At 40.1% G+C, this 15,587-nt stretch overlaps 1 protein-coding gene across 2 annotated transcripts in view; it reads left to right on the forward strand.

Annotated features, from left to right (window-relative positions):
- Positions 1-1,835: 1,835 nt before the first annotated feature.
- Positions 1,836-15,587, forward strand: part of LOC117425093 (transcription initiation factor TFIID subunit 4-like) — a 72,074-nt gene continuing 58,322 nt past the window's right edge. For both annotated transcript variants that reach the window (XM_034041761.3, XM_034041762.3), the window contains exons 1-2: positions 1,836-3,299; positions 14,198-14,388. In XM_034041761.3, coding sequence (XP_033897652.3) covers positions 1,889-3,299; positions 14,198-14,388 — 1,602 coding nt within the window. In that variant the 5' untranslated portion in view covers positions 1,836-1,888. The remainder of the gene's footprint in view (positions 3,300-14,197; positions 14,389-15,587) is intronic.

A 15,587-nucleotide genomic window follows, 5' to 3' on the forward strand; every position in this document is an offset into this window, starting at 1 on the left:
TTAAAAAAGAGTGTGTATTTCTTTAACCATCGCATTTTTTTTCTAAAGTCAGCTGTGAAGATGTTTTGTGTTAATTTGCTGGTTTATGTCAAAAACCTTCACAGCTGCTGTGAATTTTGTAGGTCACATCACACATAAGAGTGCATGACAATAAAACAGCTGCATTTCCAAAGGGGCTTGGTGGTGCTTCCAGTCAGAGGTGAAATCAGTCAGGGTTTTCTTACAATCACCACTGCTTGAAATGCACTGCAAGTCATGTTTGAATCCTTTTTGCGCAGAGTTGTAAATCTTAGCTCACAGGGAGTGCTGCATTGACTTTTGCGCTTTGAGTTACAGAAGAAAATCTAACAGGGATAGTTTGCTTCATCTCACTTCAGTGACTCCTACTGATCAGGCACTCTACCACTCCAAGCAGAAACTTCCCAGGATAGGCCCCGCTTCCAGGGTTCGGTGACGCGGTAACATCTCTGTTAGGTCAGGTGGGTTAAAAGAGGCAGGAACTTCACAGATCAGGCTGGAACAGTAAGGTGGCATTCATATAGGTTATTTCAAATTGGGGATAAAAAAAATGGGGGGAAATAATTGGTCACATAACTAATGAACACATCTTCAGAGAACAGTATAGCATGGTGTTTTTTCACTGAAGGTCAGTGGAGACAATAGAGCATTGGCCAATCCAAGCTTGTTATTGTAACTTGCAAAGGGTACACAACAGCATCATAATACATAGCAATTTTGCAGCCTGTGTTTACAAACTAGTAACCATTATATTCATAGATTCTGCTTCTCCAACAGGCACATACCCCAGCCTGTGATGTAGGAGAGCCAATACCCTGACATAGAATAGAACACATATGGGACTTGATATACTTGAACCATAGGATGCTGCTAATAGACCTATATAATAAAGAACAATGGTTGTCTGGTTTCACAGACCCCCATTAGTACTAATCTTGGAACTACCACATGTTAGGTAGGGTAGTCCAGCATGTCAGTCTATGGAGGAAGCAGTTGGTTTGTTAATGGTAGAAAAGAAGCCATTGGAGTGTGCACAATTTCAACGTTCAGGTGAAACAAGCAAGCAAGTGCAATACTAACTGGAAGCATGACTTGCAAACTGAGATTTATTTAGCCAAGTGAAGTACCATATATCATGTTTTAAAATAAAAATACAAGTTTACTATGAAAGGTGTTTCTTTCAAAACTGTACACATATAACAAATGGAAGTACACAACCTGTAAGGATTAAGGAATTATTTTGTGAGCCACAATCATTTAAAACATTTATAAAAGTTGTAAAAACTGCAACAAAAGTGTAGTTAATCTGCAGTTCCTTATACCGGTACAGGATTCACAATTGTGGTAATTCTCAATTTTAATAGCCACTTTTATGTTATTAACTGTTAATAACGCAGTGTTGAAGCCCATATCACATGGTTGAATTCAGGTCAAATGCAGTTGATGAAGCAGTCAAATGCGTGACACAGAATTTGAATCCTCACACCATACAAAAATGCAATGCAGGGAAAATACTGTAGTGACCCAATAGCGCTTCAAAACAAATTAAATAAAAATACAAAATATAGGTCAGTGTTATATAAACAAACATTGGTCTTTTGATAAGATCTATAAACCGATGCAGTAAACAGACCCTTAAAAAGAACACAACAAGAAGTACAGCAAAGTATTTATGATCCCCACAGCCTTCTTAACAAAACAATAACTGCCCAAAGCTTCACAGAGAGCTTCTCTGTCTGAAACAAGGAGACACAAACAGACAGAGCAAAATGAATTTTGGCGCTCTGACGTCAGAATCATTCCCATAATTCCCTGTTCTACGCCTGCGCACTAGCTACTGCAAATTTGGGCAGCGATTCTGAGTGCAAAGATGGCGGGCGCTTCCGACCCTCTGGAAGATATGCTCTTCTCCGAGGTGGACGAAAAAGCCGTTAGCGATCTGGTGGGCTCGCTAGAGTCAGAACTAACTGGCCAAAGCAACCCAGCAGCTCCCCACACCGAAATTAGGAGCACTGCAGCCGCCGGCGCAGCTAACCACCACTTAGGAAGAATGCTACCTGTCCAAGTGGGCACTATACTACAGCAACAACAACAACAAGAAGAAGGACAACATAAAGCTGTGCTAAACCAGGAGTCCAGCTCCAAAGCACTTAGCTCCGGGAAAACTGTGATACCGTCTTCTCTTAGTTCCATTCCGCCTTTTGAAGGGGCTTCCATCACTTCTGGGACTGGGGTAAACGCGAGTAGTAGCGGTTTACAATCACATGGAGTATCTAATATTACAGCACTGGCTGCACCTGGTTTAACTTTGCCACCTCCGCTGGTGAGCATTAACCCTGCCAACAGGAGCTCTGTTTTGGGGCTAGCAGGGGCAACGACGGCCGGAGCAGCAGCAGCAGCAGCAGCAACAGCAACAGCAGATCCTTTGAAAAACCACATTGCTTCAACTATAAGGACTGCTCCTCCAGGGATACAGAGTTTAAACGGGAACGGAGGAGTTGTCGTGAACTCTGCTGCCAGTGTACATTTCTCTGCCGGAGCCGGTAGTGGTACAGTACAGATCCTTAATAACGTAGTAAACTCCGTTGTTAGTACTAGTAGTACCGTTAATTCTAATTTGACTGTGGCGTCTAGTGTAAATACTACCGCTTTTAGTGCAACACAAACTGTGTTCCCCGCTGGTCAAGCCGACCGGGCAGGCACTCCTACTATAGCGCTACAGAGACCTCCTCCAAGCCACATAACGAACATTTCACAGAACGGGAATGGTACTGTAACTTCTACTTTGATCCAGTCGGGTGCAAGGGTAGGTACCCCTGTAGCTGCGGGAACGCAACTAGTAAACCATAAGATTGCGGATGCCAGCAGTATTCCTAAAACAGACTCCCCAGCACAGTCTAAGATCGTTATGCCAAGTCAACCGTGTGTAGTGAATTCATTAATGAACCCTACCACTTCTGCACCTGTAATGAACCCCCCCACGAGTCAGCCACACAGTTCAATAGCGAACTCCTTGCCCGCAGTAAGCAGTACTGTTCCTCTGAATACCGTGGCTAAGCCTGCTACTGTGAACATTGTAGGACCGCCACTTGGAGCCCCTGTCGGGGTGGTGAGACCTGGTACGCCGTCACCTTCACAGGTTATGCCCACTCCCGCTCATCCCCAGCAGCCTCGACCCGGAGTGGGCGCACCACAGCAGCGGCTTGTAGCGCCACAGCTGATTGTCAGACCACCTCAACAGACCACTATTCAGCTGCCTCCTGGATTTACTATTCCGCAGGGTGAGTTAAAATGCTTTGAAATAAATTTTATTTAAATTGCTGAACTCTTTGAACTGTAAACATTGGTATTTTGGAATGTGCTGGATCACTAGAACTGCACCAGTCAGTACTGTAGAGACTGATCTAGGAACTGAAGGAAAGAAAGTCCTAGACCTCTGTGTGTGTTTATTTATTTACTCAGGATTCAGTTACAAATTAGGAATGGCAATAAGACACTGATTCTATAGCATTTATATTCAATACAGGTAATACTATGGTATTGGTTAGCCACACTGTATCGAGCCAGGGATGTCTAATGGCTCAAAGAGCTGTGTTGGTAGTCCTTGTAATCCTTTAAGGCAGTGTTTTATCAAAAATATTGTAATACAAAACTTTCCCCTAGAGTAGAGGAAGTGACTTAGGAAATCTGCTCATTTTAATTATTGCAACAAAGTGAGTAATCCGGAAAAAAGGAAAAGGATTTGTGTACTTACAGTTCAGGTTGATGAACTTAGTTGGTTTTCGATAAAACTGTATTGGGCATATTTTACTCACGTTGTGAGTCCTTAAAAAAGCAAATTAGTTGGTTTTCTGTAACCCTTTCTAGAAATATGTATACTCTAAGGCAGTGGTTTCCAACCTTTTTGGGAGTGCGGACCCCTTCTGAACCTCCAAAAAATTTAACGGACCTCCATGTACTACTATCATAGTGACACACAGTTGCTATACAAGGACTTTCGATTAATTTTGCTTTACACTATAGTGCGGCAATTGATAACGATGCCATATGGGACATTGATTAACTTCCCTAATGATGGATGGTGCTGTTTCAGCGATGTCACAGCCTGAATGTCAGGTTGGAGTGGTGAGTTTTAGCTTTAAATCTGGTTCCACATCCCGCCTACTCCTATACTTTGAATTCAAAGCAACAAGTGCAGAAAATCCACTTTCACAAGAGTATGTGGTGGCGAACGTGTAACCAGATGCCAATCAGATTTAAAGAGCTGTCGCATGAAAGCTGTGTTGGACTACTGTCTTACTCCTTTGATGTCAAGTTCATGTGCATTTCACTGTCAGCATTCGAATGGGTTTCTAATCAACTCATTATTATTATTTTTTTTTAAATTTTAGTCGTTGCCAATTAGTTTTTATTATTTTCTCCCCAATTTGAAATGCCCAATTATTTTTAGGCTCAGCTCACCGCTACCACCCCTGCGCTGACTCGGGAGGGGCGAAGGTGAACACACGCTGTCCTCCGAAGCGTGTGCCGTCAGCCACCCGCTTCTTTACACTTTGCAGAATCACCGTGCAGCCACCTCAGAGCTACAGCGTCGGAGGACAACGCAGCTCTGGGCAGCTTACAGGCAAGCCCGCATGCGCCCGGCCAGACTACAGGGGTCGCTGGTGCGCGGTGAGCCGAGGACACCCTGGCCGACCTAACCCTCCCTCCCCCCGGGCGACGCTCGGCCAATGGAGCGCCGCCCCCTGGGAGCTCCCGTCCACGGTCGGCTGTGGAATAGCCTGGACTCGAACCGGCGAGGTCCAGGCTATAGAGCGCATCCTGCACTCTAGCGAGTGCTTTTACTGGATGCGCCACTCGGGAGCCCCAATCAGCTCATTTTTTGAGTCATTTCTAAGTGGCAACAAAGATTAGCTAGCTTCAAAGTTTCGTTCGACAACTCCTCCTAACATAAAACACGCAGCGGGCGCTGCTTCTTTTCGCTACCGGTCCAAGTAAATCCCATTTCCAAGTACGTATCGCTGTACAGCTGCATGTTGCAGGGTTTCACTTGATACTCCACCAGTGGCGGCTCGTGACTTTTTTGATAGGTGAGGCACAAATCAATAAATAGTTAGTTATTACCACCCCCCATTCAATGGCTAACACACTAAAAATAAATGTAATTTGTTCAGCTGATTTCATATATGCCTCTGATTTAGTAACCAGGCTAAACACGTCACACGCTGCAACCAGTGTAATACAGCGGCAGGCGCTACTTTCTGCCGAAGATGATTTACCTTGTGAAATTGGGCATGCTTGTGAGAGAAGGCAATTTTCATTTTGTTTTCCCACAGACCCCCTGCGATGGCCTTTGCGGACCAGGGGATTCCATTGCTGTAAGGGGTAGATATAAGGATACATGCAAAGTGATTTGCAGGTGCAAAACCCCCATAATGCAGCCGTAAATCGTGTTTAACAGCCGCTAAAAATGCGACGTATGTAAAGAATGGTGTACACCTGGCGTTGTGCACCTGCTATCATATTTGCACTTTGCCATCATTAATTCATTATAATTATATTGAAATGAAGAAAACGGCATGGAATTGTTCAGGAACTGGATACTAAGCAGGTGCAAACATTATAATATGATGTAAGGATTTTGCCTTGCACTTAGGCAGCTGACCCTCCAAAAATTTTACACCTCTTCTTACAAGGTGCAAACCATTGTAGAAGCGAGTAGGGATGTGCTTTTTGGTACATTTTTATGAAGGTTTAAATGCTATGCAGCACAGGTGTCAGCGTTTAAACGTTTAAAACATATCTACATACACACACGCTTTTTATATTGCATTCTGATGTATACTGACAGCACTGGTTAGTATTTTCCAAGAACCCCTAAATAAGCAAATAACGTTATAACATCGTAAAGACAACTACAAAAAACAAACAAAAAAAAATAAACGCACACACCAAAATATATATTGAAATTAGGGCTGTCACTCAATTCAAATTTTTGACCCATTAATTTATGGGCATTAGTTGATTAACAGGTAGAGTAATCGGTAGATTCATTTTTAATAAAGGTTTATAGCGGCTGTCCTGCATGTAATACAAAAAAATCAGTAAAAGAATAATAATAAAAAAGCCCAATGGGAATTTGGTCTTTTTAAAAAAAAAAAAACATTTGTGTTATTATTTTTCTTGGTAAATGTCTCTATTTGTACTGCGCGATTGAGATGTACCTGTGCTGGCCCAGTGGGCACTAAGTGAATAAACTAAACTAAACTTTTTTTTTTTTTTTTACATTATATTCAAATAATAAAACAAAACCAATAATTAAAAAAAAAACAAAAAAAAAAAAAACACAGCCGTCATATGTTACACAATCTGTCAAATGCACATAGTACAGTACATTGTTGTATTAACTCAACTGTTCAGGGATCGGTGCCACAAATGGGAAACCAATTATATATTTTTAAATATCCCCTTCTGTTGACAGATTATATAGATATATGAAAGACTTTTTTTTTTTTTTTTTTGCATAAGTCTACGGGTAAATTGAAGCCTTCGCAATTCATTAACAGTTCTGCGTTCTCTGAATTAATATTGAATAAAACAAAACTTCCTTATAAAATCGTGTTATATGTAGTCACAGTCACCATCTAGAGCGTTCTGTTTATTATGGAAGTTTGCTTTTTACTGCATTCTGTTACTCGATTCACAGTAATTCTGAATGTGTTCATTTCAAATGATGAAGCATTGAACTTGTATTTTTGTGGTACATCAATTTTGTTAGACAATTATTTACATGCAACAGTTTTCTCCTCCGGTTCCTCAGAATAATTCCAAACGTGGCTTTGCCTCGTTCCTTTGGTTAGAGATGCAATTTTATTAAAAAATAAACAAACATCAGAAAAAAATGCTTTTCTTACCCAGTGTGGACTGAACCATACCACACCCACTACAGCATGAACACAGAGTGCACCAATGAAGCGCCAGATCGACCAAGAATAAGAATAAAACCTGCCCCACATCTTTTTGTTGCACCAGTTAGAAAAACTACTTGCAGGCAATTGCCAAACCCGTTCCTTTTTATAATATCCGCCCTTATTGTGGCAACACAGCAGTCGAATACGCGAGGGACTGCTATATGTGATGATAAATTACAAAAATGAATACATTAAAAAATATGTGTTTGGCGAAATTTGTCATGTGACCGGTTATACGTCTAGCATATTCAACATTTAACCACTTCTTTAGAGTTCATACGTTTTAAACGTTTAAAATTCCCATCCCTAGAAGCGAGTACAGTGCACCTTCGCTATAACGCCTTTCATTATAACAAACCTTCGGTTATAACGAACCTGGACCCCAATGTCAACATTTCGGTCTGTATGCACGGGATGCCACCTCTGCTGTGTAACTGTGCCTCCAAAACGAAAATTAGTTTATGTTGCAACAAAGCTGGAAACTATATTGATTGTTTGAAAAAAACAGTAATGCAGGCATATCTCTGTCGTGCAGCAACCATGCAGCAAAGCAAAATTGATAAAAAAAACCCCAAAAAAACAAAAAATACGCAACAAAAAACAAAAATTTGAGGATCTGATGAACTTTTCATTGTCAAACTTTTCATATTGAGATGATTTTATTATTTATTATTAATATTTATTTCTTAGCCGACGCCCTTATCCAGGGCGACTTACAATTTTTACAAGATATCACATTATTTTTACATACAATTACCCATTTATACAGTTTTTTTTTTTTTTTAATGTAGCAATCTAGGTAAAGTACCTTGCTGAAGGGTACAGCAGCAGTGTCCCCCACCTGGGATTGAACCCACAACCCTCCGGTCAAGAGTCCAGAGCCCTAAGCACTACTCCACACTGCTGCCCTAATTTGGAATAAAAGCTCAGTTTGGGATTCTTACATGTTGGATTAAGATTTGGCGCACTTTGAAATGATTCATTGTCATATTGATTTTGAATAAACGTTCAGCTTCAATTCTGGATTTTTGCTTTTTGTACTGCGTTTTAATGAATAGGATAAAGGAAAGGCAGAATACTGCATACATGAGACCAACAGGTGCATGTAATTGTACTTGTATTCACAATATCATCTCATTAACTTACTCCAACAGTTCATTTTGATTGTCTTTTCGATATAACAAACAAAAGGCTTAGACCCCAAAAGCTTCGTTATAGTGAGGGTGTACTGTAATTAAGAACTGTATAAAAGCACACACCTGCAGAGACCTGTCATTGGCTTCAGGATGGATGCTGTGGTACACTTCCTGATGCAGCGACACTTTGTTAATGTTGAGGAGAGGCAGGAACATGTTTGGAGGAGAAATGCAAGATGAAGAAGACCCCACATATTCAATGCCAGGGTCACTTTGTTTAGGATTCTGGAGGATGCAGTGCTAAAGCATTTTATTGTCTCACTTCGCAGGTCATCCTAGATCTAATAGCTGAATTGAGGGATGAGCTAGACCCCAGCATCAATCTAGGGACCGCTATCCCTGCACATGTGAAAGTGCTGTGTTCTCTGCACTACTTAGCCTCTGGTTCCTTTCAGACCAGTTGGCATGTCTGGAGGCATAGCCCAATTCACCTTTTCCAGTGCTAGGTGAATTTCTGGATGTCATGCAGAAAAGGGCAGGCCAATCAATATCATTTCCTAAGGATACTAGCATAACTGATGTTGGCTGAGGCTTTTCCAAACAACTCCGTTTCATGCTGAGTGACTTCAGCCGTAAGGACTCTCAGCTCCTCAGAAAACTTCTCTTTTCTTTTCCGTACGCCAAGAGGACTTTGCTGCTCTTGTTCTGACATATTTATTTTTTATTTTTTTTGGTTTGTATTTGAGCGCCTAATGCTCTCTATACTCCTAGCTCATTGAGACCCTCTATCATAATTGCGGATCAGTATTTGTAAGTGTTGAGTAATTTGCATTGCTCTTAAGCTTACATAGGGCGCAGTGCAGTTGCATCTGCAATTATTTGCACTGCGCCTATACCTGCGTCTACCCCCAAGTATTTGTATTACCTTCAAAGAACCATGTATAAACTGTTTCTTCCAGTCCAAATTAGTGGTCACAGACAGACAACCACTGGTTTCTGTCCTGATCATAAGGTTGGTACATGTAGACACAGTGAAGTTCAGCACTTTGGAGAGCTATTTAGCAAAAGCATTGCAAATCAGAATTGAAAGTAAAGGTTGTGTAGTGTGGTTTTCAACATACAGATACACTTTTTAAAAATTTAATATACAGTTCCCACAGACAGATGTATTGAATGTAGTTTTCTAGAGTGGGTTCTTGTTTTGAAGTAGTTTACTAGTTCATTTACTGAATCAATACCACCACATCAAATCAATAACTCTTGTTGAAATGGTTTAAAATGACCTACCACTAGAGTTTAAAGTATAGGGGGATTCACAAGGTTTCAAACTGCAGTAATACAGATGCAGTAAAAGATGTAGCCTAGCTTTTGTTAAACACATGTTTACACTTTATTACAAGCATTGCTGCTAATCATATTCATTGAACAACAATGATGCAAATAGAATACCAAATAAATAAAGGCAGGAATCACAATCCATTGAGAGGGGAAAACACTCTCAAAAGCATCTTGGTTCAAACCCTGCCTGCATACTCTGACCATTTTTAAACACAATATGATGGATGCATTTTGAGGCATAGGGTTATTAGAGTTTTGCGTCTATGATACTGCAGCAATAAATTTCAGACAGCAGTGGCTACAGTAGCAGCAAATGAGAAACTCTTGAGCTATGTTTCCAAGTAATCCTTTCCATCTCCAATGCAGTAGACGCCCCTGCCTACTTTGAAGTGCAGACCACATGAGAAATTACATTACATTATGGGTAGACCCCTTGCTGATTTTTGTTGATCCCTGACTGCTGGTGGTCAGCCTGCATTGAAAAGGCTTTATTTGCTGTTTTTGCGAGGACCTCAACGAACACAAATTGCAGATGCAAATTGCATTTTTCATAAAGTATACTTGCTTCTCTAGATTGTTGTTGGTCCAAAACTTGACGAGTGATTTTCTTTTGAATTTGCCTCCCATCACGATAAAACTGGCAATCAGCAAAACCAAATCAGCAGTTGGAGTCTTTGGCACTGGCTGACACTAAGGTGCCATGAGAGCTTCGCCTCACGCCTCTGCCTTTCTCTCAAACAAAGACTGCCTGTGTGGTGGACTTCTTTCTTTTTTTTTTCTACTTTTCTTCACAATTAGAAAATCCCTATTCAAATGTTATTTCACTACTGCAACCCACTTACTGCTCAGGAGAACTGAAGATAAGTAGATGACATCTGTTCCCAAGCCACAGTCTTTACCAGCGTAATCCCAGCAATGCATGTCATCAAACTAGCGAACCCTGGAAGCAAGGCCTAGGCTGGGAAGTTTCTGAGAAGAAGCAAACTATCCCTGTTAGATTTTCTGCTGTAACTCAAAGCACAAAGGTCAAAGCAGCGCTCCCTGTGAGCCAAGATTGACAACTCTGCAAAAATGATTCAAACATGTCTTGCCCTGCATTTCAAGCAGTGGTTATTTTACTTGGTGAACCTCCTCAGATGGGACCCTAACTTACTTCACTTCTGACTGGAAGCACCACCAAGCCCCCCTTGGAAATGCAGCTTTTTTTTTTATTTTGATGCACTTTTTTATTTTTTTAATTTAGTAATCGCCAATTTTTTTCTTTTTTCTCCCAATTTGGCATATCCAATTATTTTTAGGCTCAGCTCACTGCTACCACCCCCGCGCTGACTTGGGTGCGGTGAAGCACACACGCTGTCCTCCGTAACGTGTACCGTCAGCTGACCGCTTTTTTTCACACTGCAGACTCACTGTGCAGCCACCTCAGTGCTGCAGCGTCAGAGGACAATGCAGCTCTGGGCAGCTTACAGGCAAGCCCGTAGGCATCGGCCAGACTACAGGGGTCGCTGGTGCGCAATGAGCCAAGCAGCCTGGACTCGAAACCGTGACCTCCAGGCTATAGGGTGCATCCTGCACTCCACTTGAAGTGCCTTTACCAGATGTGCCACTCGAGCCCATTTTGATGCACTTTTATGTGTGACGTGACCTATAAAATTCACAGCAGCTGTGAAGAGTTTTGGCATAAACTGGCAAGCTAACATAAATCATTCACAGGTGACTTTAGAAAAAAAAATACGGTGGTTAAAAACAGGATACATACACTCCTTTTTATTTAAAATTACAACTACAAGTTGTAAGATTCTGACTTTCAAAAATGAAGGTGTTTACTCTAAATTATTATCAGCGTTATTTTTGTCTGAAAAGAAAAAACAGGCAATTACAACTGTAAAACGAGCAAGAAACAACTTCAGATTACTTGCAAGCCCTTCTAATTAACTTTGAGTGGTTTATTTTTGGTTTGGGGACTTTAATCAGGTGCATTTTTACTGTCTGAAACTTGCAAATTACTTTTTGGAGTATACTGCTTTGAGAATCTAGACCCTTGTGTTTAAAAGCAAATTCAAACAATACTTAGGGGGCACTTATTTTAAGGGACAGACCAGAAGGAAGTTGTTAATTCCCTTAATTTGTTGATGAACTTTGTGTGCCATTTCTGGCGTCACCTGATCACTTCCTCTCTCTCCCCTTTTGAAATATTCAATAAGGTTCCTACCTACGGTAATTGTTCCTGACACACTCTAAGGCTGCCATTTGTTACTGAATGTCCCCTTCTTGTATTCTTCCAAGCTTAATTGGAGTTTTTACTTTAATTTGGCTAGCTTAGCTGTTTCTCTTAGACTGTATATACTGTAAACAAACACACACACAGTCTGCACAGATATTTTCTGCTGAATGTACCCTGTAGGTGTAGCATGTACTTTTCTACCAATTTCCCTGATCTTTTTAACACCACAGATTAATTTGCATTAGACAGAATATGGTTTACAATTAATTTATTGTACAGAAATTCAATAAAAATGAAGAGAGATCAGGCCAAGGTTCAACTTGCACATTAAAGAACTTAACATTTTCAGAGCCACAATTTGCTTACTTTGTTCAGCAGAAACTCCAACCCAAGGATGTACCCATCATAACTTGTGTAGACAGTCGTCTTAACTTATATGGCAACAAACGAAATAGGAGTCTTTTATCTATTTTGAGTCTAACTAATTGCATAGGTGACCTCCAGAGACGAGAGGCATGAACAGCAAGTGAGTTACCTGACACTGATCTGCTTTCTAGTCCCAAATTTATATAAAAATAAATAAAAATCCACCCTGAACCATTACCTGCTGTAGCGTTTTCTATCTGCCAAGCATAGAGTGGGTTATTTATACCATTGAGCTGCCTTTTATTGTTTGCTAGATTTAATGGACATGTGTCTGTTATATTTAATTAAGTGCTTTCCAGTATAATTTTGTACTTCTAGGATTTTTGGATTGATACATTTTGTAGGCAGGGTTATTTACTGTGGAGCTGCACAAATGTAGAAAATAGGATGCAGAACTAATATAAATTGGCTAGTAGTGGTATGGAGGGGCCAAGACTGAATCTAGACCTCACAAGTGAATATGACTCTACAGCAGGTGTGGTTTGGTTTTTAACCGATCTGAAGTTACATTCCTAAAGACTATTTCCATAAAGTTTCATAAATCATTTGAAATTATTTTGAAACATTCATTCTTTATAAATAAAGCCTTTGCTTATGTTTGGTTGCTTGTAATTTTTTTTCTTCTTTACTTTAAAGTCAGGTTGAAATAAAACAAATCCTGTCAATCCAAGTATAGTCTTAACCCTTATGTCAACAAACCCTGCATTACCTTGTGCCCATCTTTTAAGATTCATTACTTATTTTTCTTTTCTGCAACTTGGTACAAAATGCAAATATTTACAATTGTATCAGACTATTGAAATGGAATTGTCTGTAGTAGATGTAGTTATGAAATTACCTTAAAATCGATTTATGTTGCGATAAAGTCCAATATATTTTTCCAATATTTAAGCAAAGGTTTCTTCTAAATAAAGCAGTTGATTTCACAGTATATATGAGATTCATCTAATGGAGTCGTGGTGAAACATTCTAGAAGGCCCCTTTCTTTACAGCTACACCTTGGATAGAACAGAAAACAAAAGAAAGGTGACACCTTTTGACTGCGGCACCCTGACCTACCATTTCATTAATTAGATTTTTCTTTGTTTTAATGTTTTTGTATGAAACAAACACAATTAGATTTCATGCTGGGCAGAAACTATTTTAGGTAATTCTTTTCTTTTTTTTTCCCCAGAGAAACCTGCTTTAACATACGCTATTGTTCAAGTCTTATTGCAAATCTCTTTACATTTTCTATGAAGATTAAACCACACAATTAACTGTGAGTGCTCCAGAGACATTTAGCGGAAAATTATACGTTCTGGCATACGTTAAATTTGATCCAGACAATTTTAAAGGCTTTATATAAAGAATATACAGTAGTTCCCTGTCAAGCTGAAACAAACACATGCCAGACAGAAAAAAGCATAGTACTGCAGTGTTTTATATTTGACTAGTTACCTAATTTACAGTACCTGGACCTAAATATTTATTTTATATCTGCATTGCCTTCTACTAGCACCTAAAAATGTAGTAATTGCAGCCTCTGCTCTCTGTTTCAATTGTTTTGATTGTGACATGCACTATACCAAACGGAATGTCAAGATGCAAGCTGCCCAGCTCCAATGTTCAGGAGAATTTCTCTATACTGTTTTGTGCAGACTGAATTGACTGAAGGCTGAAGTTTTGATTATGATTATAAGACGGAGGTCATCAGCCTTCACTTTTCCAGTTAAGCAGGGTCAATTAAAGGAACTGGGTGTAACAAAGTCATAGGAACTGGATGGAACAAAACCATAAGTAATGGCTGTCTTTCGAATCTCACAGTTTTATATGCCATTTTTCTGCTGTTTTACCATGATCTTTGCAACAGTGTCTAAAAAATCATGTTTTTTTGGTACTTAAACTGAACGGTTGCGTGGTGGACAGTGCAAAAACATCTGAGAAGTGCCCATGCAATCAAAAACACAGTAGTACATTAACTTTGTTTTTATAAATGCACAGCCTTTAAATGCAGTATAAGTAACTTACGTAGTGAGTCTTTTATATTTTAAATCTCTTCTAGGTGAATCTAATGTGCATCCTCCCTTTTCTCTCTCTTCCAGGAATGGTTCTGGTACGGACGGAGACTGGACAGCTGGTCATGGTTCCTCAGCAAGCGCTGGCCCAGGCCCAGGCCCAGGCCCAGGCTCATGCTCAGGCCCAGGCCCAAGCTCAAGCTCAGGCTCAAAACAGCATCTCTCCCAGGCCATCTGCACCCACCAGTGGGCCCACCTTCCGACTGGCAACAACGCAGGTATGATCACATTCACTGTGGTTTATACAGGGTAGTTGAAGTCACTTGGTCTCTGCTGTTAATCGGAGTGATGTGGAGAGTGCAAAGGCTTGAGCAACAAGATTTAAGGACCACTATTATTTTCATGTTAGATTTTGAAATGTCACATTTTTCAATTTGTCAGCTTTTCGTAAAGTATATGGAAAACTACAAAGCAGTATGTAATTCAATATGTTAACGAACAATATACAACAGATTTCATTTGACTTTATGAAGCAAAATGTGTTAATTCTATAGGGTGATGCAAAACCTTCGGCCATAACTATAGACATGTGCACTTCTAAATGGTTTTCATTTATTTTTGTAATATGGCCAAAAATTACAGTAGCCCTGTATTGGATCTTAATCCCCAGGCCCTTTCTAATGATAAACTGGTCACATAAATCAAGTGCTTTTGCAAGGTTTTTTTTATTGCTCTGACAAAAGGCCAAACCTGGATGCAAAAACTACTTTCACTTTCCTGTTCCAATATGCTGCACGATTTCCAGCTAAATTTCATTCATGTATAAGATTTTCAATTATTTTATATCATAAATATCAATTATATATTACACATTATTATTTGAATTCGCATTTGTGAAGTTTTGCAAAAAAATTGCTGAAATAAATAATTTTAGACATCTATTTATAACTTTTTTTCCTCATCTGCAAAAGCAAAATGTTTGATGTTATGGTTGGCCAATAGCAGCTAACAAAAACAGAAGCAGGAATAATATTAAGAAAAGAAAAAAAATAAGCCTGGAGAACTGTTCAAAATCCCAGCAACTGCTCGTCACGTTATTTTTTTTACAGTAACAAGGAGCTTGGTGTCCATTTTCAGCTAAGTGTGTTTGCTTCACTGGTCAGTTCATTATTTTGAGGTTCTACTGCAAGTGTTGTTGGATTAACTGCCTACGTGGTCACCATTTGTCACAGTGAGGGCTTTCATAATGTTGCTGTCTCTAAAAACTAGAGCATGATTATTTTCTCCCAATTTGGAATGGCCAATTATTATTTTGAAGCTCGGCTCACCGCTACCACGCCTGTCCTCCGAAGCGTGTGCCGTCAGCCGACCGCTTTTTTCACACTGCGGACTCACCATGCAGCCACCCAAGAGCTACAGCGTCGGAGGACAACGCAGCTCTCAGGCAGCTTACGGGCAAGCCCGCAGGCGCCCGACC

The sequence above is a fragment of the Acipenser ruthenus genome, chromosome 20 (assembly GCF_902713425.1).
Source record: "Acipenser ruthenus chromosome 20, fAciRut3.2 maternal haplotype, whole genome shotgun sequence".
Classification (NCBI taxonomy): Eukaryota; Metazoa; Chordata; class Actinopteri; order Acipenseriformes; family Acipenseridae; genus Acipenser; species Acipenser ruthenus.